Source organism: Salmo salar, chromosome ssa21 (genome assembly GCF_905237065.1).
Source record: "Salmo salar chromosome ssa21, Ssal_v3.1, whole genome shotgun sequence".
Taxonomy (NCBI): Eukaryota; Metazoa; Chordata; class Actinopteri; order Salmoniformes; family Salmonidae; genus Salmo; species Salmo salar.
The window spans coordinates 17,386,589-17,409,119 of record NC_059462.1 but is presented as its reverse complement, the minus strand read 5'-3'; the positions used below and the strand labels follow the sequence as shown (position 1 = coordinate 17,409,119).

The 22,531-nt window shown below is 47.2% G+C and overlaps 1 protein-coding gene and 1 non-coding gene across 15 annotated transcripts in view; both read right to left on the bottom strand.

Annotated features, from left to right (window-relative positions):
* The window catches only part of stxbp5l (syntaxin binding protein 5L), a 233,983-nt gene that overhangs the window by 53,316 nt on the left and 158,136 nt on the right, over positions 1 to 22,531 (bottom strand). For all 14 annotated transcript variants that reach the window (XM_014163997.2, XM_014164001.2, XM_045704487.1 and 11 more), the window contains exons 7-17: positions 18,130 to 18,213; positions 14,310 to 14,433; positions 10,277 to 10,352; positions 6,519 to 6,679; positions 5,814 to 5,886; positions 4,446 to 4,593; positions 4,243 to 4,310; positions 3,862 to 3,902; positions 1,855 to 2,069; positions 1,508 to 1,659; positions 1,041 to 1,166 (exon numbers count right to left, since the gene is read on the bottom strand). In XM_014163997.2, coding sequence (XP_014019472.1) covers positions 1,041 to 1,166; positions 1,508 to 1,659; positions 1,855 to 2,069; positions 3,862 to 3,902; positions 4,243 to 4,310; positions 4,446 to 4,593; positions 5,814 to 5,886; positions 6,519 to 6,679; positions 10,277 to 10,352; positions 14,310 to 14,433; positions 18,130 to 18,213 — 1,268 coding nt within the window. The remainder of the gene's footprint in view (positions 1 to 1,040; positions 1,167 to 1,507; positions 1,660 to 1,854; positions 2,070 to 3,861; positions 3,903 to 4,242; positions 4,311 to 4,445; positions 4,594 to 5,813; positions 5,887 to 6,518; positions 6,680 to 10,276; positions 10,353 to 14,309; positions 14,434 to 18,129; positions 18,214 to 22,531) is intronic.
* Positions 6,417 to 6,492, bottom strand: trnas-uga (transfer RNA serine (anticodon UGA)). Its single transcript has one exon. It is a non-coding gene; the product is annotated as a tRNA-Ser (tRNA).

The following is a 22,531-nucleotide window of genomic DNA, read 5'->3' as shown; positions in this document are numbered from 1 at the left end:
TGGCTAGACTACCTGTCATTCCAGTTCCAGAAAACAACTTCAGCATGCGACCAACATTCCAATGTCCACACTAGAACCAACATCACTTAGAATCCAGCTCAATATATTGCTTCTTCATACCACTGTAACATATCCCCAGTGTGTGTGTGTTGAGTGTAGGCCTATAAGCGCCTGGAGAAGACACACAGAAGAGATGACTCAAACACACTTTAAAATGTTAATAGCTTCTCAGGGGTAAGGTTAGTGACCTTTTCTGTGTATTCCCCCAGTAATGTAGACTTTTTTTTTTAAAGAGCTGCGAATTTATCGGCTTTTTCTACCAACTCTGCCATTCAGAACAGAAGTTTGTAAATGGCCTTCAGGCTGTCTATTGATTAACTGCAGAGAAAGAGCAAACAAAGATTCTCTCCTCTGTCAAAGCAGGTTATTTTCCCAGCAAACTATACAAGCTGCCATTTTCTACCTTTTAATCATGTTTTACTGATTACCGTTTCCCTCTGCTACACTTGAATCATAGATGGATGTTATGGAAAATGTATCAGGGTGAAGCAGAAAAATAACATTCATTTCATGCTGTGTATTTAGGCGTATACTTTATTCCATTTATTAGAAAATAGTAGCTGGGCTGATGAATAAAACAGTGTTTTGCTTGAGAGGTGGAAAATGAGAAGGATATGATGTGAATCACTTTGAAGACAAAGGACGCCTGACAACAATCAAGAAGCGCAGCTCAGACAGAGACAGAGACAAAGAGGGAGAGAGGAGGTAAGAGAGAGGGAAATACGAGGAGATGGAGAGAGTGAGGGGGGTGAAAAAAAAGACGGATTGTGTGAAACAGATAGACAGAGAGAAAGAAAGAAAGACAGAGAGCGATAGAGGGAAAGGGAAGGAGGGAACATGAAAAAGCAGGGAACAGACATGGAGCGGAGGGGAGAGATGAAGTGAGAGCTGGAGAAAGAGAGTGAGAGATGGATGGTGTGAGCGTGGAAGTGAAAGGTAGTTAGGGTACAGAGACACATAGAGAGTACAGGGTCACTCACAGGCCGTAGGCAGAGTTGATGTCCAGGCTGGTGATCTGCTGGGGGGGCTCTCCATCCACCCACTGCAGCTGCACCACCAACTCAGCCTGGTACCCCGGGGGCATCCGCACTGGACGATTCTTCACCCTGACATACAGAGCAGGAAGGGGAGGGAGAGGGTGGAGGGAAAGGGGGAGGGAGAAGGGTAGAGAGGGAGAGGTAGAGATAGAGAGAGAGAAAGAGAGAGCGACGGAGAGGGAAAGTGAGAGACAGTTGATGGAGATTGTTAAGAGCGAGGGAGGTTGAGAGTTGGAAGGAAAAAGGGAGAGATTGTATGTGTGATACATATCGATTCGCTCTTTCTGACGCTGTTGTTCAATATATCTTCTGCATTTTCATAGGAACTCGGCGTAAATCGGGTTTTTCCATCACAGCGACACCTTTGGCGCCGGCGGAGCCTGTTGAGGTGTCTGACAGGAGTGACTCACTTGAGGCAGGGGAGGCTGTCCTGTGTGCCACTGCCAGGGCTACCGGGCGGCTGGGGGGAGTGGGAGCTGGGGTCCGAGAAACACGGGTTGTTCTCTGCCTCTGACGGGGAAATGACGTCCTCCGAATCAAACTGCAGACGCACCTCTAGTGACTGTCAAGCACATGCACACACACATAGATGCAGAGATTTGCTAGGACTGATATAGCAAGCATACTCACTGGCATACCTCACTAAACAAGTAAACTAACCCTCAAGCCTTCATACGTTAACATCAGGTGTTCTGGTGGTAAAACTAATGTGGAAGGACTTGGGAAGCGGGTTTGGAAACTTCTCTCATCCACTCACCACTATCTGCGTGTTGGCGTCGTGTTTGCTGAACCGGTAGAGGATGACGTGGGCAGAAATGCCCACCACACAGAAGAGACGGCTATGTGGGCACCAGCTGACCATCTGAACGGCGTAGGGGTCCTCCTCTACCAGCTCGCCCGCCCGACCGTCTCCCGCCTTGGGCTTCTCAAACACCTTGGACGTCTTCAGCTTGTACAGCATCTGCAGTGTAACTGGTCACACAAGACAGGAAGGTATATAGAATGCAATCCAAATGGCACACTATTCCCTTTGTAGTGCCCTACTTTTGACCAGGACCTAAAGGGAATAGGGTTTACAGTATATGTAAAAATCCAAATAACTTTGCAGATCTTCATTGTAAAGGGTTTAAACACTATTTCCCATGCTTGTTCAATGAACCATAAACAAGTAATGAACATACACCTGTGGAATGGTCGTTATGACACTAACAGCTTACAGACGGTAGGCAATTAAGGTCACAGTTATGAAAACTTAGGACACTAAAGAGGCCTTTCTACTGACTCTGAAAAACACCAAAAGAAAGATGCCCAGGGTCCCTGCTCATCTGCGTGAACATGCCTTAGGCATGCTGCAAGGAGGCATGAGGACTGCAGATGTGGCCAGGGCAATAAATTGCAATGTCTGTAAGGTGAGACGCCTAAGACAGCGCTACAGGGAGACAGGACGGACAGCTGATCGTCCTCGCAGTGGCAGACCACGTGTAACAACACCTGCACAGGATCGGTACATCCGAAAATCACACCTGCGGGACAGGTACATGATGACAACAACCCACCGTCACTGGACCAGACAGGACTGGCAAAAAGTGCTCTTCTCTGATGAGTCGTGGTTTTGCTCACCAGGGGTGATGGTCGGATTCGCGTTTATCGTCGAAGGAATGAGCGTTACACCAAGGCCTGTACTCTGGAGTGGGATCAATTTGGAGGTGGAGGGTCCGTCATGGTCTGGGGCGGTGTGTTACAGCATCATCGGACTGAGCTTGTTGTCATTGCAACAATCTCAACGCTGTGCGTTACAGGGAAGACATCCTCCTCCCTCATGTGGTACCCTTCCTGTAGGCTCATCCTGACATGACCCTCCAGCATAACAATGCCACCAGCCATACTGCTCGTTCTGTGCGTGATTTCCTGCAAGACAGGAATGTCAGTGTTCTGCCATGGCCAGCGAAGAGCCCGGATCTCAATCCCATTGAGCACGTCTGGGACCAGTTGGATCGGAGGGTGAGTGCTAGGGCCATTCCCCCCAGAAATATCCGGGAACTTGCAGGTCCCTTGGTGGAAGAGTGGGGTAACATCTCACAGCAAGAACTGGCAAATCTGGTGCAGTCCATGAGGAGATGCATTGCAGTACTTAATGCAGCTAATGGCCACACCAGATACTGACTGTTACTTTTAATTTTGACCCCCCCTTTGTTCAAGGACACATTATTCCATTTGTGATAGTCACATGTCTGTGGCACTTGTTCAGTTTCTGTCTCAGTTGTTGAATCTTGTTATCTTCATACAAATATTTACACATGTTAAGTTTGCTGAAAATAAACGCAGTTGACAGTGAGAGGACGTTTGTTTTTTTGCTGAGTTTATAAATGCATGAATTTAGTTATTATGGGGCGACAGGTAGCCTAGCGGTAATAGCATTGGGCCATTCCTGTGCTGACTAGGTGAAAAATCTGCCGATCTGCCCTTGAGCAAGGCACTTAACCCTAATTGCGCCAGGGTCGCTGTCAATAATGGCTGATCCCTGGCCGTGACCCCGCTCTCCGAGGGTGTCTCAGGGGTGTCGGAAAGGCAAACAAAAATACATTTCCACTTCACACCACACACTTGTACAGGTTACGCCTACGTGAAACAGGACAAATGTAAGCACCGCCTACTTGACTTTACCTGCAATGCTATTACCACCACGTTATGTAATCGTACACGACAAGCGTTAGAGAATATTGCCAACATTCAACGTAAGAAAGGGTGGAGAGAGAGAACTTACTAGCAGAGGCGTCCCAAAACTTTACGGTTCCGTCTGCGTGTCTGCACAAAGGGTAAAAGACAGGGAAAGAGGTAAAGAGCACAGTCTATTTCTAAAACTGGAGCAGAATTAGACATTCCCACTCTAATGCTTCTACCGATGATAAACACCAGAGGAGCAGAGGAAACCTTTACTACATCCTGTCCGAATAAATAGAACCAGTGACTCAATGTTCTTTCACACCCACTGGGAACAGACGTCAATTCTACGTGTATTCCACATTGGTTCGAGGTCATTTCATTGAAATGACGTGGAAACAACGTTGATACAGCAAGTGTGTGCCCAGTGGCCAAGCTTTCAAAAAAAGTCTCCCATCCAACGGTAGGGAACCCACTGACTTACCCTGTGACGATGATCTCTGGGTATGTCTGTGAACCTAGTGTCCATGTGCCACCACTCACTGGCCACTCCTGTCATCAATTAAACAGGTGGTCATGGATTGTAAGAAACAGCAGGTCATGAACTGAAAAATGCAGGACGTAATTGACTTTTTTGTTGTTGCTTTAGCCATCTTGTCATTGTCTGACCTATGACCTGTAGCGTACCTTGTGGCTGTAGCCAGTCTTCTTCTGCTTGGCCCCTATGGAGTAGAGGATGGGGATGATGTCAGGAGGGCATTCAGCGAAGTAAGCCGTACAGGTGACAGGAGACTCGTGGATGTCCATTGGGTAGGGGTTCTCAAAGATGGGGAAGCTGCAAAAGGGAGAGGGAACTGTTATAGCGTGCATGTAGAGTTCTCACAAGGGAGACGTGGACGTATGTGACTGCTACAGAATGTTATCACCAAAATATCTAAATAGTAAAGAAGCAAAAAGGTACAGTGCTCTAGCTCTGAGTATTGCAGTTTATGTACACGGAGTGGACAAAACATTAAGAACACCTTCCTACTATTGAGTTGCCCTCAGAACAGCCTCAATTTGTTGGGGCGTGGACTCTACAAGGTGTTGAAAGCGTTCCACAAGGATACTGGCCCATGTTGACTCCAACACATCCACACAGTTGTGTCAAGTTGGCTGGATGTCCTTTGGGTGGTGGACCGTTCTTGATACACACGGGAAACTGTTGAGCGTGAAAAACCCAGCAGCGTTGCAGTCCTTGACACAAACCGGTGCGCCTGGCACCTACTACTCCTCCCCTTCATCTACACTGATTGAAGTGGATTTAACAGGTGACATCAATAAGGGATCACAGCTTTCACCTGGATTCATAGAAAGAGCAGGTGTTCCTAATGTTTTGTAGTGTATATCTAATGGGTATTTCTGCAGGAGATAACCTCACCCTGGTCACCACTTCAGTTCTTCCCAGCACCATATTGTCCAATTAGTGTTTCTTATCAACATCCTCATAACGTTAACACAGCTACTGATAACTAGCTTAGATGTCCTTGTCCCTCCTCCAGCGCCCTCCATCATAGTGCTGATGTATCATCTACAGAGAGTGTCAAGGTGGCTATTTTAAGAAGAGCAGTGGACATAGGTGTGACAGTGTCACAGTGACGTGGCCTTTGTCCTGCTTCCTTAGTGGACGATGACACGTTAGTGACAGACAGCTGACCGGAGTGGCAGTGGACTAAGGTTCTCTCAAGGCAACGTGACACATTTGGGTGGATGTGTGTGTGTGTGTGTGTTTATTTTCTTTGTTTTAATGGCCATCTGTGACCATCTCTCTTAATCAGCCAATGGAATGTGTCAATAGTGTGTCTATGTTTAAATCCATTGATGCTGTTCGGGACTCTTATAGCTGTTACGTGGAGTTAGAGGGTTGTTATACCTCCTGTCACATCGAGTCACATCAGGAGGTGACAGTCTGCTCCCCTCTGGACCACAGCAGGACACCTCCCAGCAGGAGGGTGTGTGTGTGTGTGTGTGTGTGGGTGTGTGTGAGTGTGCGAGTGTGCGTGTGTGCGTACATACTTGCTCTGTGTCAGATCCACCACGATGAAGTCCTTTTCTAAAAGCACAACCACCGCATAAGGATCCTGGACCTCTGTAGACAGTCACATAGATACACAGAGTAGTGAATTACATTCATACACAGAAACAATAGATAGTCGACATCGAGAACGTAATACTGTGCAAATCCTTCACTTCCAACACTTTAAATAGAAATGTAAATATATGAATGTGTACGTGCGTGTGCGAGCGTGTGTACTTTGTGCTGAAGTCTCTGTTCCTCTGCTCTCCCAGGTATGTGACAGAGAGAGAGCAGATATAGTAATTTAAGGTCTCACAGAGGCACTCATTACCATCACACCTTCGACTCAAATTAGACTAATTATCATGGGGAGAGAGAGAGAGAAACAGAGTAAGAGTCAGCAAGTGAGTGAAAGAGAGAGGGCCAGTGAGAGAGAGAGAGAGAGAGAGAGAGAGAGAGAGAGAGAGGGGGGGGCTTTTACTCCATCCTTCAAACCCAACCTACTGACATTACATTTACATTTTAGTCATTTAGCAGACGCTCTTATAGAACAATTTACAGTAGTGAATGCATACATTTCATTTCATGCATTTTTTTTGTACTGCCCCCCCCCGTGGGAATCGAACCCACAACCCTGGCGTTTCAAACACCATGCTCTACCAACTGAGCAACAGGGACCTCCACCCCCCCACCCCTCCACTCACCGTTGGAGTATGGGGTATCACAGAGTACTAGGAACTCTACGATAGGGTGGTCCATCTCCAGCACCGTGACGGCCTTGCCGTGCATGATGGTCAGGGTGGGCCTCCTTCCACCGGACTTGTCATATGACAGACCCCCAGAGAAGATGACATAGGGCTCACTGCTGTGGAAACAAAAACAAACAGGTCTTAAGGACTGACATTATTGTGACCATATGTCAATATCACGATAGAGTGACCAAGTGTCGCTATGAAATCCAGGAAATATTTAATGTTGGTATAACATAGGATGATTGGTCACGAGAGCGTTCGTGAACGTGTCATGGATGATCATGAAAAACATCACGTCCTGTTTACGTCCGCTGACGCACCATCCAAGCTAAGCCTTCCCAACAAATTAAACCATGAAACTACGAGAAACATCACAGTGTCTAAAAGAAGTGAACAATTTAATCAGAACTACAGTATAATATAGATACTTAAGGAGGAATATAAAAAATTCACATGGCAGGATAATGATGTACAGTATATTTCAGCCAATGGTGCCCTTCCTTCCCACAGTGCTGCTTGGCATAATCCTTCCTGTCTGTCTCAGTGAGTCCGCGAGAATAGAGAGAGACAGTTAGCCCACAGCACACAGCATGACTGTGAATGTGTTTGTCTGATCTGGGCCAGACTAATACAACCATACAAGGGCACAGCGGTCATCAGAGACAACCACCCACGGTCACAACGGGCATCATGATCAGACACAATCCACCCACGGTCATGATGATCATCAGAGACAACCACCCACGGACCTGTCGGTCACACCGGTCATCAAACACAAGCACCCACGGTCTCACGGTCACAATGACCATCAGACACAACCACCGGCAGTCCTCCAGATCAGACACAACCACCAACCGTCACGGTCACAAAGACCATCAGACACAAACCACCCACAGTCACAATGACCATCAGACACAAACCACCCACGGTCACGGTCACAAAGACTATAAGACACAAACCATCCACGGTCACGGTCACAAAGACTATCAGACACAAACCACCCACGGTCACGGTCACAATGACCATCAGACACAAACCACCCACGGTCACGGTCACAATGACCATCAGACACAAACCACCCACAGTCACAATGACCATCAGACACAAACCACCCACGGTCACGGTCACAAAGACTATAAGACACAAACCATCCACGGTCACGGTCACAAAGACTATCAGACACAAACCACCCACGGTCACGGTCACAATGACCATCAGACACAAACCACCCACGGTCACGGTCACAATGACCATCAGACACAAACCACCCACGGTCACAAAGACCATCAGACACAAACCACCCACGGTAACGGTCACAATGACCATCAGACACAACCGCCCACAGTCACGCTGGCCATTAGATAACAACCGCCCACCGTCAAAGTCACGTTCATGGCCGTGAGTAACAAGAGCATTCTGCTGTTTTCTCTCAGCATTACAAAGCGTGGTCACACCCTGAAAGGCACAGTCTAAAGTGTTGTCTCAGTCTCAGTGTTGCACCTGTACTTCCTTTGCTTGTCTATCTACCTCATTTAATATTCAACTTCACACAACTACAACTATATGATTACAAGCCTCCACTGCAATTGACTAACCACTGAAGGGAGAAATAGGAAGAGATAATTAGGAACAATCATGCATTCCAAACAGACAACACAGAGCATCAAGCCAAGAGGGAATTCTGCTTCAGCGGCTCCTCTCAATCCCATGTCTGGAGATGAAACGCTTCTTAACAGCTTCCTGTTAAAGGCTCCCTGTATTTGTAATACTTTTCTGATGTGATAGAATATCAGCGGATGACTCAGACCTATCTGGAGCTCGTTCATACCAGGTTTCAAGCTAGGAACAAAATCGTTTCTGGCAAGTAAAACACATGAAATTGACAAATTAATTTGCACTACAGGGGAACTGCCATTGGTATTATGAGTTAGGCAGAGTTCTATGTTTCAGCCAATGGTGCCCTTCCTTCCCACAAGGCTGCTGGGAGTATTTATTCCTGTCTCGCTCAATGAGTCAGAAGGATCAGAGAGAGACAGTTAGCCCACAGAGTGACTGTGAATGTGTTAGTCTGGTCTTGGCCAGCCCTGGGACAAACTGACTGCCCGCAGAGTGACTGTGAATGTGTTAGTCTGGTCTTGGCCAGCCCTGGGACAAACTGACTACCCGCAGAGTGACTGTGAATGTGCTAGTCTGGTCTGGGCCAGCCCTGGGACAAACTGACTGTCCGCAGAGTGACTGTGAATGTGTTAGTCTGGTCTGGGCCAGCCCTGGGACAAACTGACTGCCCGTAGAGTGACTGTGAATGTGTTAGTCTGGTCTGGGCCAGCCCTGGGACAAACTGACTGCCCGTAGAGTGACTGTGAATGTGTTAGTCTGGTCTGGGCCAGCCCTGGGACAAACTGACTGTCCGCAGAGTGACTGTGAATGTGTTAGTCTGGTCTGGGCCAGCCCTGGGACAAACTGACTGTCCGTAGAGTGACTGTGAATGTGTTAGTCTGGTCTGGGCCAGCCCTGGGACAAACTGACTGTCCGTAGAGTGACTGTGAATGTGTTAGTCTGGTCTGGGCCAGCCCTGGGACAAACTGACTGTCTGTAGAGTGACTGTGAATGTGTTAGTCTGGTCTGGGCCAGCCCTGGGACAAACTGACTGCCCGTAGAGTGACTGTGAATGTGTTAGTCTGGTCTGGGCCAGCCCTGGGACAAACTGAACCGTCTGAGGATCAAACGATCAACACCCTCCAGACACAGTCAAGGAACACAACCGCCGACAGTCACGACGGGCATGACGGGCATCAGACACAACCGCCCACAGTCACGACGGGCATCAGACACAACCGCCCACAGTCACGACGGGCACAACGGTTATCAGACACACCTGCCCACAGTCACGCTGGCCATTAGATAACAACCGCCCACCGTCAAAGTCACGGTCATGGCCGTGAGTAACAAGAGCATTTTGCTGTTTTCTCTCAGCATTACAAAGCGTGGTCACACCCTGAAAGGCACAGTCTAAAGTGTTGTCTCAGTGTTGCACCTGTACTTCCTTTGCTTGTCTATCTAGCTCATTTAATATTCAACTTCACACAACTACAACTATATGATTACAAGCCTCCATTGTAATTGACTAACCACTGAAGGGAGAAATAGGAAGAGATAATTAGGAACAATCATGCATTCCAAACAGACAACACAGAGCATCAAGCCAAGAGGGAATTCTGCTTCAGCGGCTCCTCTCAATCCCATGTCTGGAGATGAAACGCTTCTTAACAGCTTCCTGTTAAAGGCTCCCTGTATTTTGTACTGTTTTCTGTGATAGAAAGCCAGCGGATGACTCAGACCTATCTGGAGCTCGTTCGTATCAGGTTTCACTTCTGAACAACAAGCGGTGATCAAAATAGTTTTTGGCAAATACAAACATCGGAAACTTGACAAATACATTTTTCACTACAGGGGAACTGCTCTTGGCAATAATTTGAAATATCATAGGAAAAATGTCTCTATTTGAGGGTAAATGGAATAGAAAGCAACAACCTTTATGAAAATCCCGCTGCCTGAAAAGTGGTTATGGCAAACACATTTCATTTTACAGAACACAAGGTAGCTTCGCCCAGCACTAGAGTACCATGTTGGTTAGTACAGTGCAGGGTGTGATGTAGGGATCTGGGATCTGTTGGGTAGGTGTATGAGATGAAGAGAGGCAGAGTATTTACCTGTTCCTGGAGGTCTTGTATTCCACCTTGAGGATGGGCTTACAGGACTCTTTCCTCCCGTCCTTCAGTATCTTCCCTGGGGAAGACGAAAAAAAGGGGAAGCCATGTTGGGTACATCAACAAAATAAGCCAGTTATGTTGTTTTTATCGTCATATCATTAGGTAGTTATTAAAGTGTAAAGTACTGCTAAGACAGCAGAGGACAACGAACCCTCTTATTGAGTGTGCACATTCTTTTCAACAACAGTTTTGGGCTTTTTCACCATTGACGAATCTGTTTCTCTCTAAGTCCTGTCCTCTCATGCAAATGACTGTGATTAACACGCCTGGGAGTGGAGTGCAGTCGAATAGATCATGTTAAATAATGTGGTGGCTGGCGGGTGAGTTGCATGTATGTTTTTTACATTGTTTATCTCTTCTGAACTATATATAAAGGCAGTATTCCCTGTTCCCGTTCGAAGATAAATTACTTTTGGCCGTCACGAATCAGACTTAAATAAATACCTAGAGGACTGTCTCCCTGCGTTCAAAAAACTGAGTCGGGGAAGAAACAAGGAATATAGGCCTACACTCAGCTCAAAGTGATGTCCGACTGATCCCATACCAGGCCTATACTCAACTCAAAGTGATGTGGCAGTAATAAAGCCTCCTTGAAAAAGCCAAACCTTGACCCACAAAATATAAAAAAACTATCGGCCCATAACGAATCTCCTCTTCCTCTGAAAAATGTTTGAAAAAGCTGTTGCGCAGCAACTCACTGCTTTCCTGAAGACAAACAATGTATACGAAACGCTTCAGTCTGGTTTTAGACCCGATCATAGCACTGAGACTGCACTCGTGAAGGTGGTAAATTGCTTTTTAATGGCATCAGACCAAGGCTCTGCATCTGTCCTCGTGCTCCTAGACTTGAGTGCTGCTCTTGATACCATCGATCACCAAACCCAAATTGGTCTACACGGACAAGTTCTGGCCAGGTTTAGATATTATCTGTCGGAAAGATATCAGTTTGTCTCTGTGGATAGTGTGTCCTCTGACAAATCAACTGTAAATGTCGGTGTTCCTCAAGGTTCCGTTTTAGGACCACTATTGTTTTCACTATATATTTTAACTCTTGGTGATGTCATTCGGAAGCATAATGTTAACTTTCACTGCTATGCGGACGATACACAGCTGTACATTTCGATGAAACATGGTGAAGGCCCAAAATTGCCCTCCCTGGAAGCCTGTGTTTCAGACATAAGGCAGATGGTGGAATTTTTAAACTTTTAAACTCGGACAAAACAGAGATGCTAGTTCTAGGTCCCAATAAACAAATATATCTTCTGTTGGATTTGACAACTAATCTTGATGGTTGTACAGTTGTCTCAAATAAAACTGTGAAGGACCTCGGCGTTACTCTGGACCCTGATCTCTCTTTTGACGAACATATCAAGACTGTTTCAAGGACAGCTTGAAACAGAAACATTGCACAAATCAGAAACTTTCTGTCCAAAAATGATGCAGAAAAATGTATCCATGCTTGTGTCCCTTCTAGATTAGACTACTGCATTGCTCTACTTTCCGGCTACCCAGATAAAGCACTAAATAAACTTCAGTTAGTGCTAAACACGGCTGCTAGAATCTTGACTAGAACAAAAAAAAATGTATCATACTACTCCAGTGCTAGCCTCTCTACACCGGCTTCCTGTTAAGGCTAGGGCTGATTTCAAGGTTTTACTGCTAACCTACAAAGCATTACATGGGCTTGCTCCTACCTATCTTTCCGATTAGGTCCTGCCGTACATACCGACACGTAAGCTACGATCACAAGACACAGGCCTCCTTATTGTCCCTAGAATTTCTAAGCCAACAGCTGGAGGCAGGGCTTTCTCCTATAGAGCTCAATTTTTATGGAATGGTTTACCTATCCATGTGAGAGACACAGACTCGGCCTCGACCTTTAAGTATTTTTTGAAGACTCATCTCTTCAGTAGGTCCTATGATTGAGTGTAGTCGGCCCAGGGGTGTGAAGGTGAACGGAATGGCACTGGTGCGAAGAACCGCCCTTGCTGTCTCTGCCTGGCCAGCTCCCCTTTCTCCACTGGGATTCTCTGCCTCTGACCCTATTACTGAGTCACTGGCTTACTGGTGCTCTTCCATGTCGTCCCTAGGAGGGGTGCGTCACTTGAGTGGGTTGAGTCACTGACGTGTCTCAGCCTCCAGTATTTATGCTGCAATAGTTTATGTGTCGGGGGCTAGGATCAGTCTGTTATATCTGGAGTATTTCTCCTGTCTTATCCGGTGTCCTGTGTGAATTTAAGTATGCATCCTCTAACTCTCTCTCCCTCTTTATTTCTCTTCTCTCTGAGGACCATGCCTCAGGTCTCTCTCTCTCTCTCTCTCTCTCTCTCTCTCTCTCTCTCTCTCTCTCTCTCTCTCTCTCTCTCTCTCTCTCTCTCTCTCTCTCTCTCTCATCGGCTATGAAAAGTCAACTGAAATTTACTCCTGAGGTGCTGACCTGTTGCACCCTCTACAACCACTGTGATTATTATTATTTGACCCTGCTGGTCATCTATGAACGTTTGAACATCTTGTCCATGTACTGTTATAATCTCCACCCGGCACAACCAGAAGAGGACTGGCCACCCCTCAGAGCCTGGTTCCTCTATAGGTTACCTTCTAGGTTCCTGCCTTTCTAGGGAGTTTTTCCTAGCCACATCTGCTTGCTTGCTGTTTGGGGTTTTAGGCTGGGTTTCTGTATAGCACGTTGTGATATTGGCTGATGTAAAAAGGGCTTTATAAATACATTTGATTGATTGATTGATTGATTGATGTCCGACTGATCCAATACAAGGCCTATACTCAGCTCAAAGTGATGTCCGACTGATCCAATACCAGGCCTATACTCAGCTCAAAGTGATGTCTGACTGATCCAATACCAGGCCTACACTCAGCTCAAAGTGATGTCTGACTGATCCAATACCAGGCCTATACTCAGCTCAAAGTGATGTTTGACTGATCCAATACGAGGCCTATACTCAGCTCAAAGTGATGTTTGACTGATCCAATACCAGGTCTATACTCAGCTCAAAGTGATGTCTGACTGATCCAATACCAGCCCTATACTAAATTCACATGGCAGGATAATGATGTACAGTATATTTCAGCCAATGGTGCCCTTCCTTCCCACAGTGCTGCTTGGCAAAATCCTTCCTGTCTGTCTCAGTGAGTCCGCCAGAACAGAGAGAGATAGTTAGCCCACAGCCCACAGAGTGACTGTGAATGTGTTAGTCTGGTCTGGGCCACCCACAGGCACGGCGGTCATCAGAGACAACCACCCACGGCCACAACAGGCATCGCGATCATACACAAACCACCCACAGTCATGAAGACGATCAGACAATCACAGCTACGGTCCTGATAAACAGATCTTTGGTCCTCTGTTCCGTCCCTATTACTCATCCCCAGTGTTTACAGACAGTCAGACAGACAGACAGACACCGTGTGTCCTTCCTGAGTGTCTGGTGGAGTCTTTCATGTGTAAAGTCACAGGGTCAAACTATGCCGCCTACACACAGACCACTCCGACACAGCGTCAGAGAGCCAAGGCCGTGGCAGAAACGCAGGGTTTGCTCATTGCAATCAGAGCTCCTCAAAGAGTATTCCGCAAACATCTGACCTGATGGTGCACTTATTCATCTGCTGGGTAGCAGAGTGTAAGCTCAGGACCTTGGAAAATCTATGGACTCACCAAGTCATTGTAACATGTCTTGATGTTATCCAGCAAAGGTTTATCATTTAAAGCACTATCAATTGATGCCATGTGTTTTCGCTAGTGCCTGCAAATTCATCTACATCTCAAACGTCCCCTCAATGACTACCGCATGTACTGTGTCACTACGTTGGGGTCAGGGCTGTAGGGTCTTAGACCATAGGTCAGAGGTTATGTGTGTGTGTGTGTGTGTGTGGTGTGTGGCGTGTGTGTGTGTGTGTGTGTGTGTGTGTGTGTGTGTGTGTGTGTGTGTGTGTGTGTGTGTGTGTGTGCGTGTCTCACCATGAGGGTAGGTGATCTGAATGGGCCTGGCTGTGTTTCTCAGGTTCCACATAGTCAGGCTGCCATCTGAGTGGCTGCACATGAACTGCTTCCCCTCATGATGCCAGCTCACAGAATGGATAGCCTGGAGAGAGATGTAAAGGGAAGAGGGAAGGAGGGAGGGTAATGTGAAAAGAGAGAGAAACAGAGAGAGAGACAGATATTATTACAGTTACTGATCAAAGAAATAGGTTGTTACTTTTATTATCATTCCCTTCCTATCACATACACTGCTCACAAAAATAAAGGGAACACTTAAACAACACAATGTAACTCCAAGTCAATCACACTTCTGTGAAATCAAACTGTCCACTTAGGAAGCAACACTGATTGACAATACATTTCACATGCTGTTGTGCAAATAGAATAGACAACAGGTGGAAATTATAGGCAATTAGCAAGACACCCCCAATAAAGGAGTGGTTCTGCAGGTGGTGACCACAGACCACTTCTCAGTTCCTATGCTTCCTGGCTGATGTTTGGTCACTTTTGAATGCTGGCGGTGCTTTCACTCTAGTGGTAGCATGAGACGGAGTCTACAACCCACACAAGTGGCTCAGGTAGTGCAGCTCATCCAGGATGGCACATCAATGCGAGCTGTGGCAAGAAGGTTTGCTGTGTCTGTCAGCGTAGTGTCCAGAGCATGGAGGCGCTACCAGGAGACAGGCCAGCACATCAGGAGACGTGGAGTAGGCCGTAGGAGGGCAACAACCCAGCAGCAGGAACGCTACCTCCACCTTTGTGCAAGGAGGAGCAGGAGGAGCACTGCCAGAGCCCTGCAAAATGACCTCCAGCAGGCCACAAATGTGCATGTGTCTGCTCAAATGGTCAGAAACAGACTCCATGAGGGTGGTATGAGGGCCCGACGTCCACAGGTGGGGGTTGTGCTTACAGCCCAACACCGTGCAGGACGTTTGGCATTTGCCAGAGAACACCAAGATTGGCAAATTCGCCACTGGCGCCCTGTGCTTTTCACAGATGAAAGCAGGTTCACACTGAGCACATGTGACAGACGTGACAGAGTCTGGAGACGCCGTGGAGAACGTTCTGCTGCCTGCAACATCCTCCAGCATGAACGGTTTGGCGGTGGGTCAGTCATGGTGTGGGGTGGCATTTCTTTGGGGGGCCGCACAGCCATCCATGTGCTCGCCAGAGGTAGCCTGATTGCCATTAGGTACCGAGATGAGATCCTCAGACCCCTTGTGAGACCATATGCTGGTGCGGTTGGCACTGGGTTCCTCCTAATGCAAGACAATGCTAGACTTCATGTGGCTGGAGTGTGTCAGCAGTTCCTGCAAGAGGAAGGCATTGATGCTATGGACTGGCCCGCCCGTTCCCCAGACCTGAATCCAATTGAGCACATCTGGGACATCATGTCTCCATCCACCAACGCCACGTTGCACCACAGACTGTCCAGGAGTTGGAGGATGCTTTAGTCCAGGTCTGGGAGGAGATCCCTCAGGAGACCATCCGCCACCTCATCAGGAGCATGCCCAGGCGTTGTAGGGAGGTCATACAGGCACGTGGAGGCCACACACACTACTGAGTCTCATTTTGACTTGTTTTAAGGACATTACATCAAAGTTGGATCAGCCTGTAGTGTGGTTTTCCACTTTAATTTTGAGTGTGACTCCAAATCCAGACCTCCATGGGTTGATAAATTGGATTTCCATTGATTATTTTTGTGTGATTTTGTTGTCAGCACATTCAACTATGTAAAGAAAAAAGTATTTAATTAGATTATTTCATTCATTCTGATCTAGGATGTGTTATTTTAATGTTCCCTTTATTTTTTTCAGCAGTGTACATTGATCCAAATAAATATCTGTGATGATTATTCCCTCACTCTTTGCACAATATAAAAAATCCCCCTGCCCCAGATTCTAAATATTTTCGTCCTCTCACCAAGTTCCTGTTAACGTATGCGTGCACTACCACTGGAAGTACTCCTATTAGTTTGACTTGGTAGCACAAAATGGTAAGAATATAACTGTAAAATGTAAACTGTGCCCAGGCAAGAAACAACTCTCCACTGCTATAAACACAACTTCCAATCTCTTGAAGCATCTGCAAAGGCAACACGCAAACACAAAACTCGTTGCGAAAGACCCCCAAGACCTGACCACTGCTGCTGAAAATGACTGTAGGCCTACCTCATCCAAACAACCAAGGCTTGATTTTAATCGTTCAGGAGGACAGGCTGTAACCCAGAAACTGAAGAACAAGCTTAAAGCTGGGCATGTAGTAGAAGAAATGCTGCCCTTATCCACGGTAGAATCCACCTCTTTCAGACAGATAGACAAAATGCCGATGACAGTTGACACTGAGTGAGGACCCGCAACATTTTGGGGTGTAACGCAAAAGTAATATAACAAGTAGTGTAATAAATTACTTTTCCTAGGGAGTAATCAGTAAAAATAATAATAGGTTATATATAACTGTTTTGGGGGAGTAACAACACCAACGTGAGGATAGAATACAGTCCTTCAACCACAGTTAACCTAGCAGCTAAAACAAATGAGTGCTGTCCCTCAACTAATCTGGTGTTAAATGAGAGAGGCCGCGACTTCGAGCTGGGCTGATTAGAACATTGAGAAGGATCATAGCACTAACCACGCACAGAACCGGAGAGCTCCGGAAAAACAAGGGGAGGAGAAAGAAAGGATATTGACAGGTGTGGAAAATACAGTCTCACGTGTAAACATTCGATGAGTGACACAGGAGAAATCAATGTTGCCAAGCAATTAGTGAAGCTCAGAACCGACAGTGACTTCTATTCTTCTCCCCTCGACTGCACCACACACGAACAAACGAACGCACACGCGTGCATTCACTCATTTACAGATATGACCCTATTTGTATGGTTCTGTAGGACGAGTTCAGGTGGTGTTAGTGAAAGTCTTTGACGTTGCGTGCCTGTGATATTAAAGAAGCCAGAAATGACTTGGGAGGATTCATGAGCCAGTTAATCGAACTGCACTAATGAAAAACTATAGGTTTCAGCAGAGAGCTCATCTACCAGCCTTTGAAATGGGGTTTGCTTTTTATTCCCGGAGAGTGAGTAATAGATATATGGTATATATATATAAAAAAGAGGGAGTGTTGTAACATCTAAAGCGTGCTCCAGTGCGTCGGCCTCTTCTGTGATGAGCATCGGCTCCAAACGGAGCGCTGTGCGATATCTGGAGCGCCGTGCGATATCTGGAGCGCTGCTATTTATCCCCCCGTTCCTCTCTTCTCCCGGCTCGCACCGGAGCGTCACACAAAGAGCCTTCCTTAATGAATCATGGCAGAGAGAGAGCTCCTTTTGTCCTACGCGCTCCCAGCTTTTGTCGAGGCTGCCATGGCGATGCCTCTCCCTTGTCATGTTCTAAATCGTCTTTGATGGTGAGGCCTAGCAACGTGGAGGCACCAGAGACGAGCATCCACCATGCATCACAATGGGTAATTAAGACTGACAGATCTGTTCTAATGACACCTCTTTGGAAATAAGGGGAGGAATGTAGAGGTTTAAATGAGGGCATATAGGTTACAAATCGTGTACACTGTCAATATTTAATCAGATAGGGCCCTTACATCGTCCCTGATTGTGTGACCTTACGTAAACATACTTTTAAGGGACTCTTAATGAACCCTAAGAAAGCATCCATGTAAAAGAAGCTCCCACACAGTCTTTGTAAACCTTACATCAGACAGTTCATGTGGGTGAAATCACTTGTTCAACTGTCTGCTAGTGGGAGGGAGAGATAGAGAGAGAGAGAGAATGAAAGAGAGTACTCACCTCATCGTAGTAGATTCTGAAGTCAACCTTCTTGGCTCGGAGGTCCCATTGGACTACTGTTCCACTCTCAAACCCTATCAGCAACTGTGGAGGACGTAGAGGGGGGGAAGACAGGTAGAGGGGGGTAAGACAGGTAGAGGGGGGAAGACAGGTAGAGGGGGGAAGACAGGTAGAGGGTGGGAAGACAGGTAGAGGAGGGAAGACAGGTAGAGGGGGGAAGACAGGTAGAGGGGGGAAGACAGGTAGAGGGGGGGAAGACAGGTAGAGGGGGGGAAGACAGGTAGAGGGGGGGAAGACAGGTAGAGGGGGGAAGACAGGTAGAGGGGGGTAAGACAGGTAGAGGGGGGGAAGACAGGTAGAGGGGGGAAGACAGGTAGAGGGGGGGAAGACAGGTAGGGGGGGAAGACAGGTAGAGGGTGGGAAGACAGGTAGAGGGTGGGAAGACAGGTAGAGGGGGGAAGACAGGTAGAGGGGGGGAAGACAGGTAGAGGGAGGGAAGACAGGTAGAGGGAGGGAAGACAGGTAGAGGGAGGGAAGACAGGTAGAGGGAGGGAAGACAGGTAGAGGGAGAGAAGACAGGTAGAGGGAGAGAAGACAGGTAGAGGGTGGGAAGACAGGTAGAGGGGGGGAAGACAGGTAGAGGGGGGGAAGACAGGTAGAGGGAGGGAAGACAGGTAGAGGGAGAGAAGACAGGTAGAGGGAGGGAAGACAGGTAGAGGGAGAGAAGACAGGTAGAGGGAGAGAAGACAGGTAGAGGGAGAGAAGACAGGTAGAGGGGGGAAGACAGGTAGAGGGAGGGAAGACAGGTAGAGGGAGGGAAGACAGGTAGAGGGGGGTAAGACAGGTAGAGGGGGGGAAGACAGGTAGAGGGGGGAAGACAGGTAGAGGGGGAAGACAGGTAGAGGGAGGGAAGACAGGTAGAGGGAGAGAAGACAGGTAGAGGGAGGGAAGACAGGTAGAGGGAGAGAAGACAGGTAGAGGGAGAGAAGACAGGTAGAGGGAGGGAAGACAGGTAGAGGGAGAGAAGACAGGTAGAGGGAGGGAAGACAGGTAGAGGGAGGGAAGACAGGTAGAGGGAGAGAAGACAGGTAGAGGGAGAGAAGACAGGTAGAGGGAGAGAAGACAGGTAGAGGGAGAGAAGACAGGTAGAGGGGAGAGAAGACAGGTAGAGGGAGAGAAGACAGGTAGAGGGAGGGAAGACAGGTAGAGGGAGGGAAGACAGGTAGAGGGGGGGAAGACAGGTAGAGGGGGGGAAGACAGGTAGAGGGGGGAAGACAGGTAGAGGGGGGAAGACAGGTAGAGGGAGAGAAGACAGGTAGAGGGAGGGAAGACAGGTAGAGGGAGAGAAGACAGGTAGAGGGAGAGAAGACAGGTAGAGGGAGGGAAGACAGGTAGAGGGAGAGAAGACAGGTAGAGGGAGGGAAGACAGGTAGAGGGAGAGAAGACAGGTAGAGGGAGAGAAGACAGGTAGAGGGAGAGAAGACAGGTAGAGGGAGAGAAGACAGGTAGAGGGAGAGAAGACAGGTAGAGGGAGAGAAGACAGGTAGAGGGAGAGAAGACAGGTAGAGGGAGAGAAGACAGGTAGAGGGAGGGAAGACAGGTAGAGGGAGAAGGATAAAGAAGAGGGGAGAGAATCCGAGGGCCAGACAGTAGAGCGACAGAGAAGGAAATACAGGATCAAATCATTGAACATTGAAATAAGAGTCTTATAGACTTGAGCTTGTCTCAGTAAACAGAAACTCTTTCTCTCTCTCCCCCTTTACAGACGTAGTGGCCCCTGGCTTGTAGCTCCAGTGGCTGTGGTTCTCTCCCTGTGGGAGATGTGATTAGAAGGATTGGGAGGGATGATCTTCACCATGAGTGTTCCACTCAGCACACAACCAATCTGCTCCCTCTGCCTGTCTCTCTCTGGCTTGCTCTTATCCATGTGTGTGATTTATAGAGGATTTACTTTTTGGGGAGGAGGACTGGGAGATGTCTGAAGGGTTTAGGAGAGGATGGGAATATGGGGCATTTATAGAGAGAGAGAGAGAGAGAGAGAGAGAGAGAGAGAGAGAGAGAGAGAGAGAAAAGAGTGGCCTTTGTCAGCGAAAAATCTAAAATCCACTGGCTCTGCAGTTTTTGATTAATGAGAAACAGCACATATATTAGGTTCGCAGGGATATGCAAAGACGCTGGTGGTGTCCAAACACCCGTACTAGCGATCAAAATATTAGGTCTTTTGGGTATGTGAAAAAATGATGTGAAACAATTTTATAGTAAGTAAACCAAGATGTCATATTCATTTAGCCTTTTTATACAGGGGAATTCACTGCGTACTATTGAGGATGAGAATCATCTTTCCAGACCCACGTCTGTCTGACAACAGCTGATAATTAGCTGAGGGAACACGCTATACCGAAATGAAGGAATGGCGGGGAATCAACGCAATTGCGCCTTAGACGACTCATTCTCAGAAGGACGAATCTAGCATGCTGATATTCTTTGCTTACTGCGTTCATTTTTGACCAAACAGTACGTTGTAACGTCAATAAATATGTTGTATGTATTAAGCCTGCAGAGAAAATACAGAAGTCCACTTACACCCCCACAGAGAGAGGAGTCTACACTTGAAGGCAGAGATGAAACTATACACACCCTCAGGATGAGAGAGAGATAGACAACACAGACCCATGCACGGAATGAGGAATACACACAACCTGAGTAAAAAGTAGGATACACAAAGACACACACACACACACTCTCCACTAAGTACACCTTAAGAGGGTGGTGCGGAGGGTAATGGCAGTGTCACACAGTGAGACAGACAGAGCAGAAGAGGTGGCGCAGCCTGGAAGAGAGGAGTAAAGGAGGGGATCCTCTGAGGAGGGGAGGAGAAGACAGGTCCCTGTACGGAGGAGAGGAGACACTGTGAAAGCACAGATCACACACTGTGGAATGGAGAGCAGGTGGGGTGGAAAACAGCCTGTCTTCACTCTGCCACTCTCAGTCCCACATGGGCCACACACACACACACACACACACACACACACACACACACACACACACACACACACACACACACACACACACACGCTCACGTTCACATGCATACCTGTCTCAATTCCTACCACATAAACCTGCGTTACTGCCAATTAAACCAAAACGGCCCGTCTCTCTATCTCAGCACATTCATCACCTTGATTTACTCCATAAAGTAGTGTGATACTGCTGAAAAAGGTTACCTCCTCCTCACAGGGGACAGCAGTGTATATACTGTAGGTAGGCAACATACAGTTGAAGTCGGAAGTTTACATACACTTATGTTGGAGTCATTAAAACTTGTTTTTCAACCACTCCACAAATTTCTTGTTAATTAACAAACTATAGTTTTGGCAAGTCGGTAATTTTCCCAACAATTGTTCACAGACAGATTACTTCACTTATAATTCACTGTATCATAATTCCAGTGGGTCAGAAGTTTACATACACTAAGCTGACTGTGCCTTTAAACAGAAAATCATGTCATGGCTTTATAAGCTTCTGATAGGCTGATTGACACAATTTGAGTCAATTGAAGGTGTGTGTACCTGTGGATGTATTTCAAGGCCTTCCTTCAAATTCAGTGCCTCTTTGCTTGACATCATGGGAAAATCAAAAGAAATCAGCCAAGACCTCCACAAATTGTAGACCTCCACAAGTCTGGTTCATCCTTGAGAGCAATTTTCAAACGCCTGAAGGTACCAGGTTCATCTGTACAAACAATAGTACGCAAGTATAAACATCATGGACCCACGCAGCCGTCATACCGCTCAGGATGGAGACATGTTCTGTCTCTTAGAAATGAATGTACTTTGGTGCGAAAAGTGCTAATCAATCCCAGAACAACAGCAAAGGACCTTGTGAAGATGTTACCCGTTTTTGTTGGTTATGTTGTCGTAGTTGTGCCTAGGGGGGCATATGGGGGAGGGAATGGGGGAGGGAATGCTGTCATTCACTCCAGGCAGGTGTTTTTCCCCCTGTGTGCTGAGGGTGTCAGGTTCCAGTCCGGTTCTGGCATTCAGGTCGCCACAGACTAGTAGTACATGTCCCTGGGCCTGGAAATGATTGATATTCCCCTCCAGGAAGGAGAAGCTGTCTTCATTAAAGTATGGGGATTCTAGTGGGGGGGGGGGGGGATATAGGTAGCACACAGGAGGACATTTTTCTCTGTTAAGATAATTTCCTTTTGAATTTCTAGCCAAATGTAAAATGTTCCTGTTTTGATTAATTGAATAGAGTGAGTTAGGTCTGCTCTATACCAAATTAGCATACCCCCTGAGTCCCTTCCCTGTTTCACACCTGGTAGTTGGTGGATGGGACTACCAGCTCTCTGTAACCTAGAGGGCAACCAGTGGGTCCGTCTCCTCTATGCCAGGTTTCT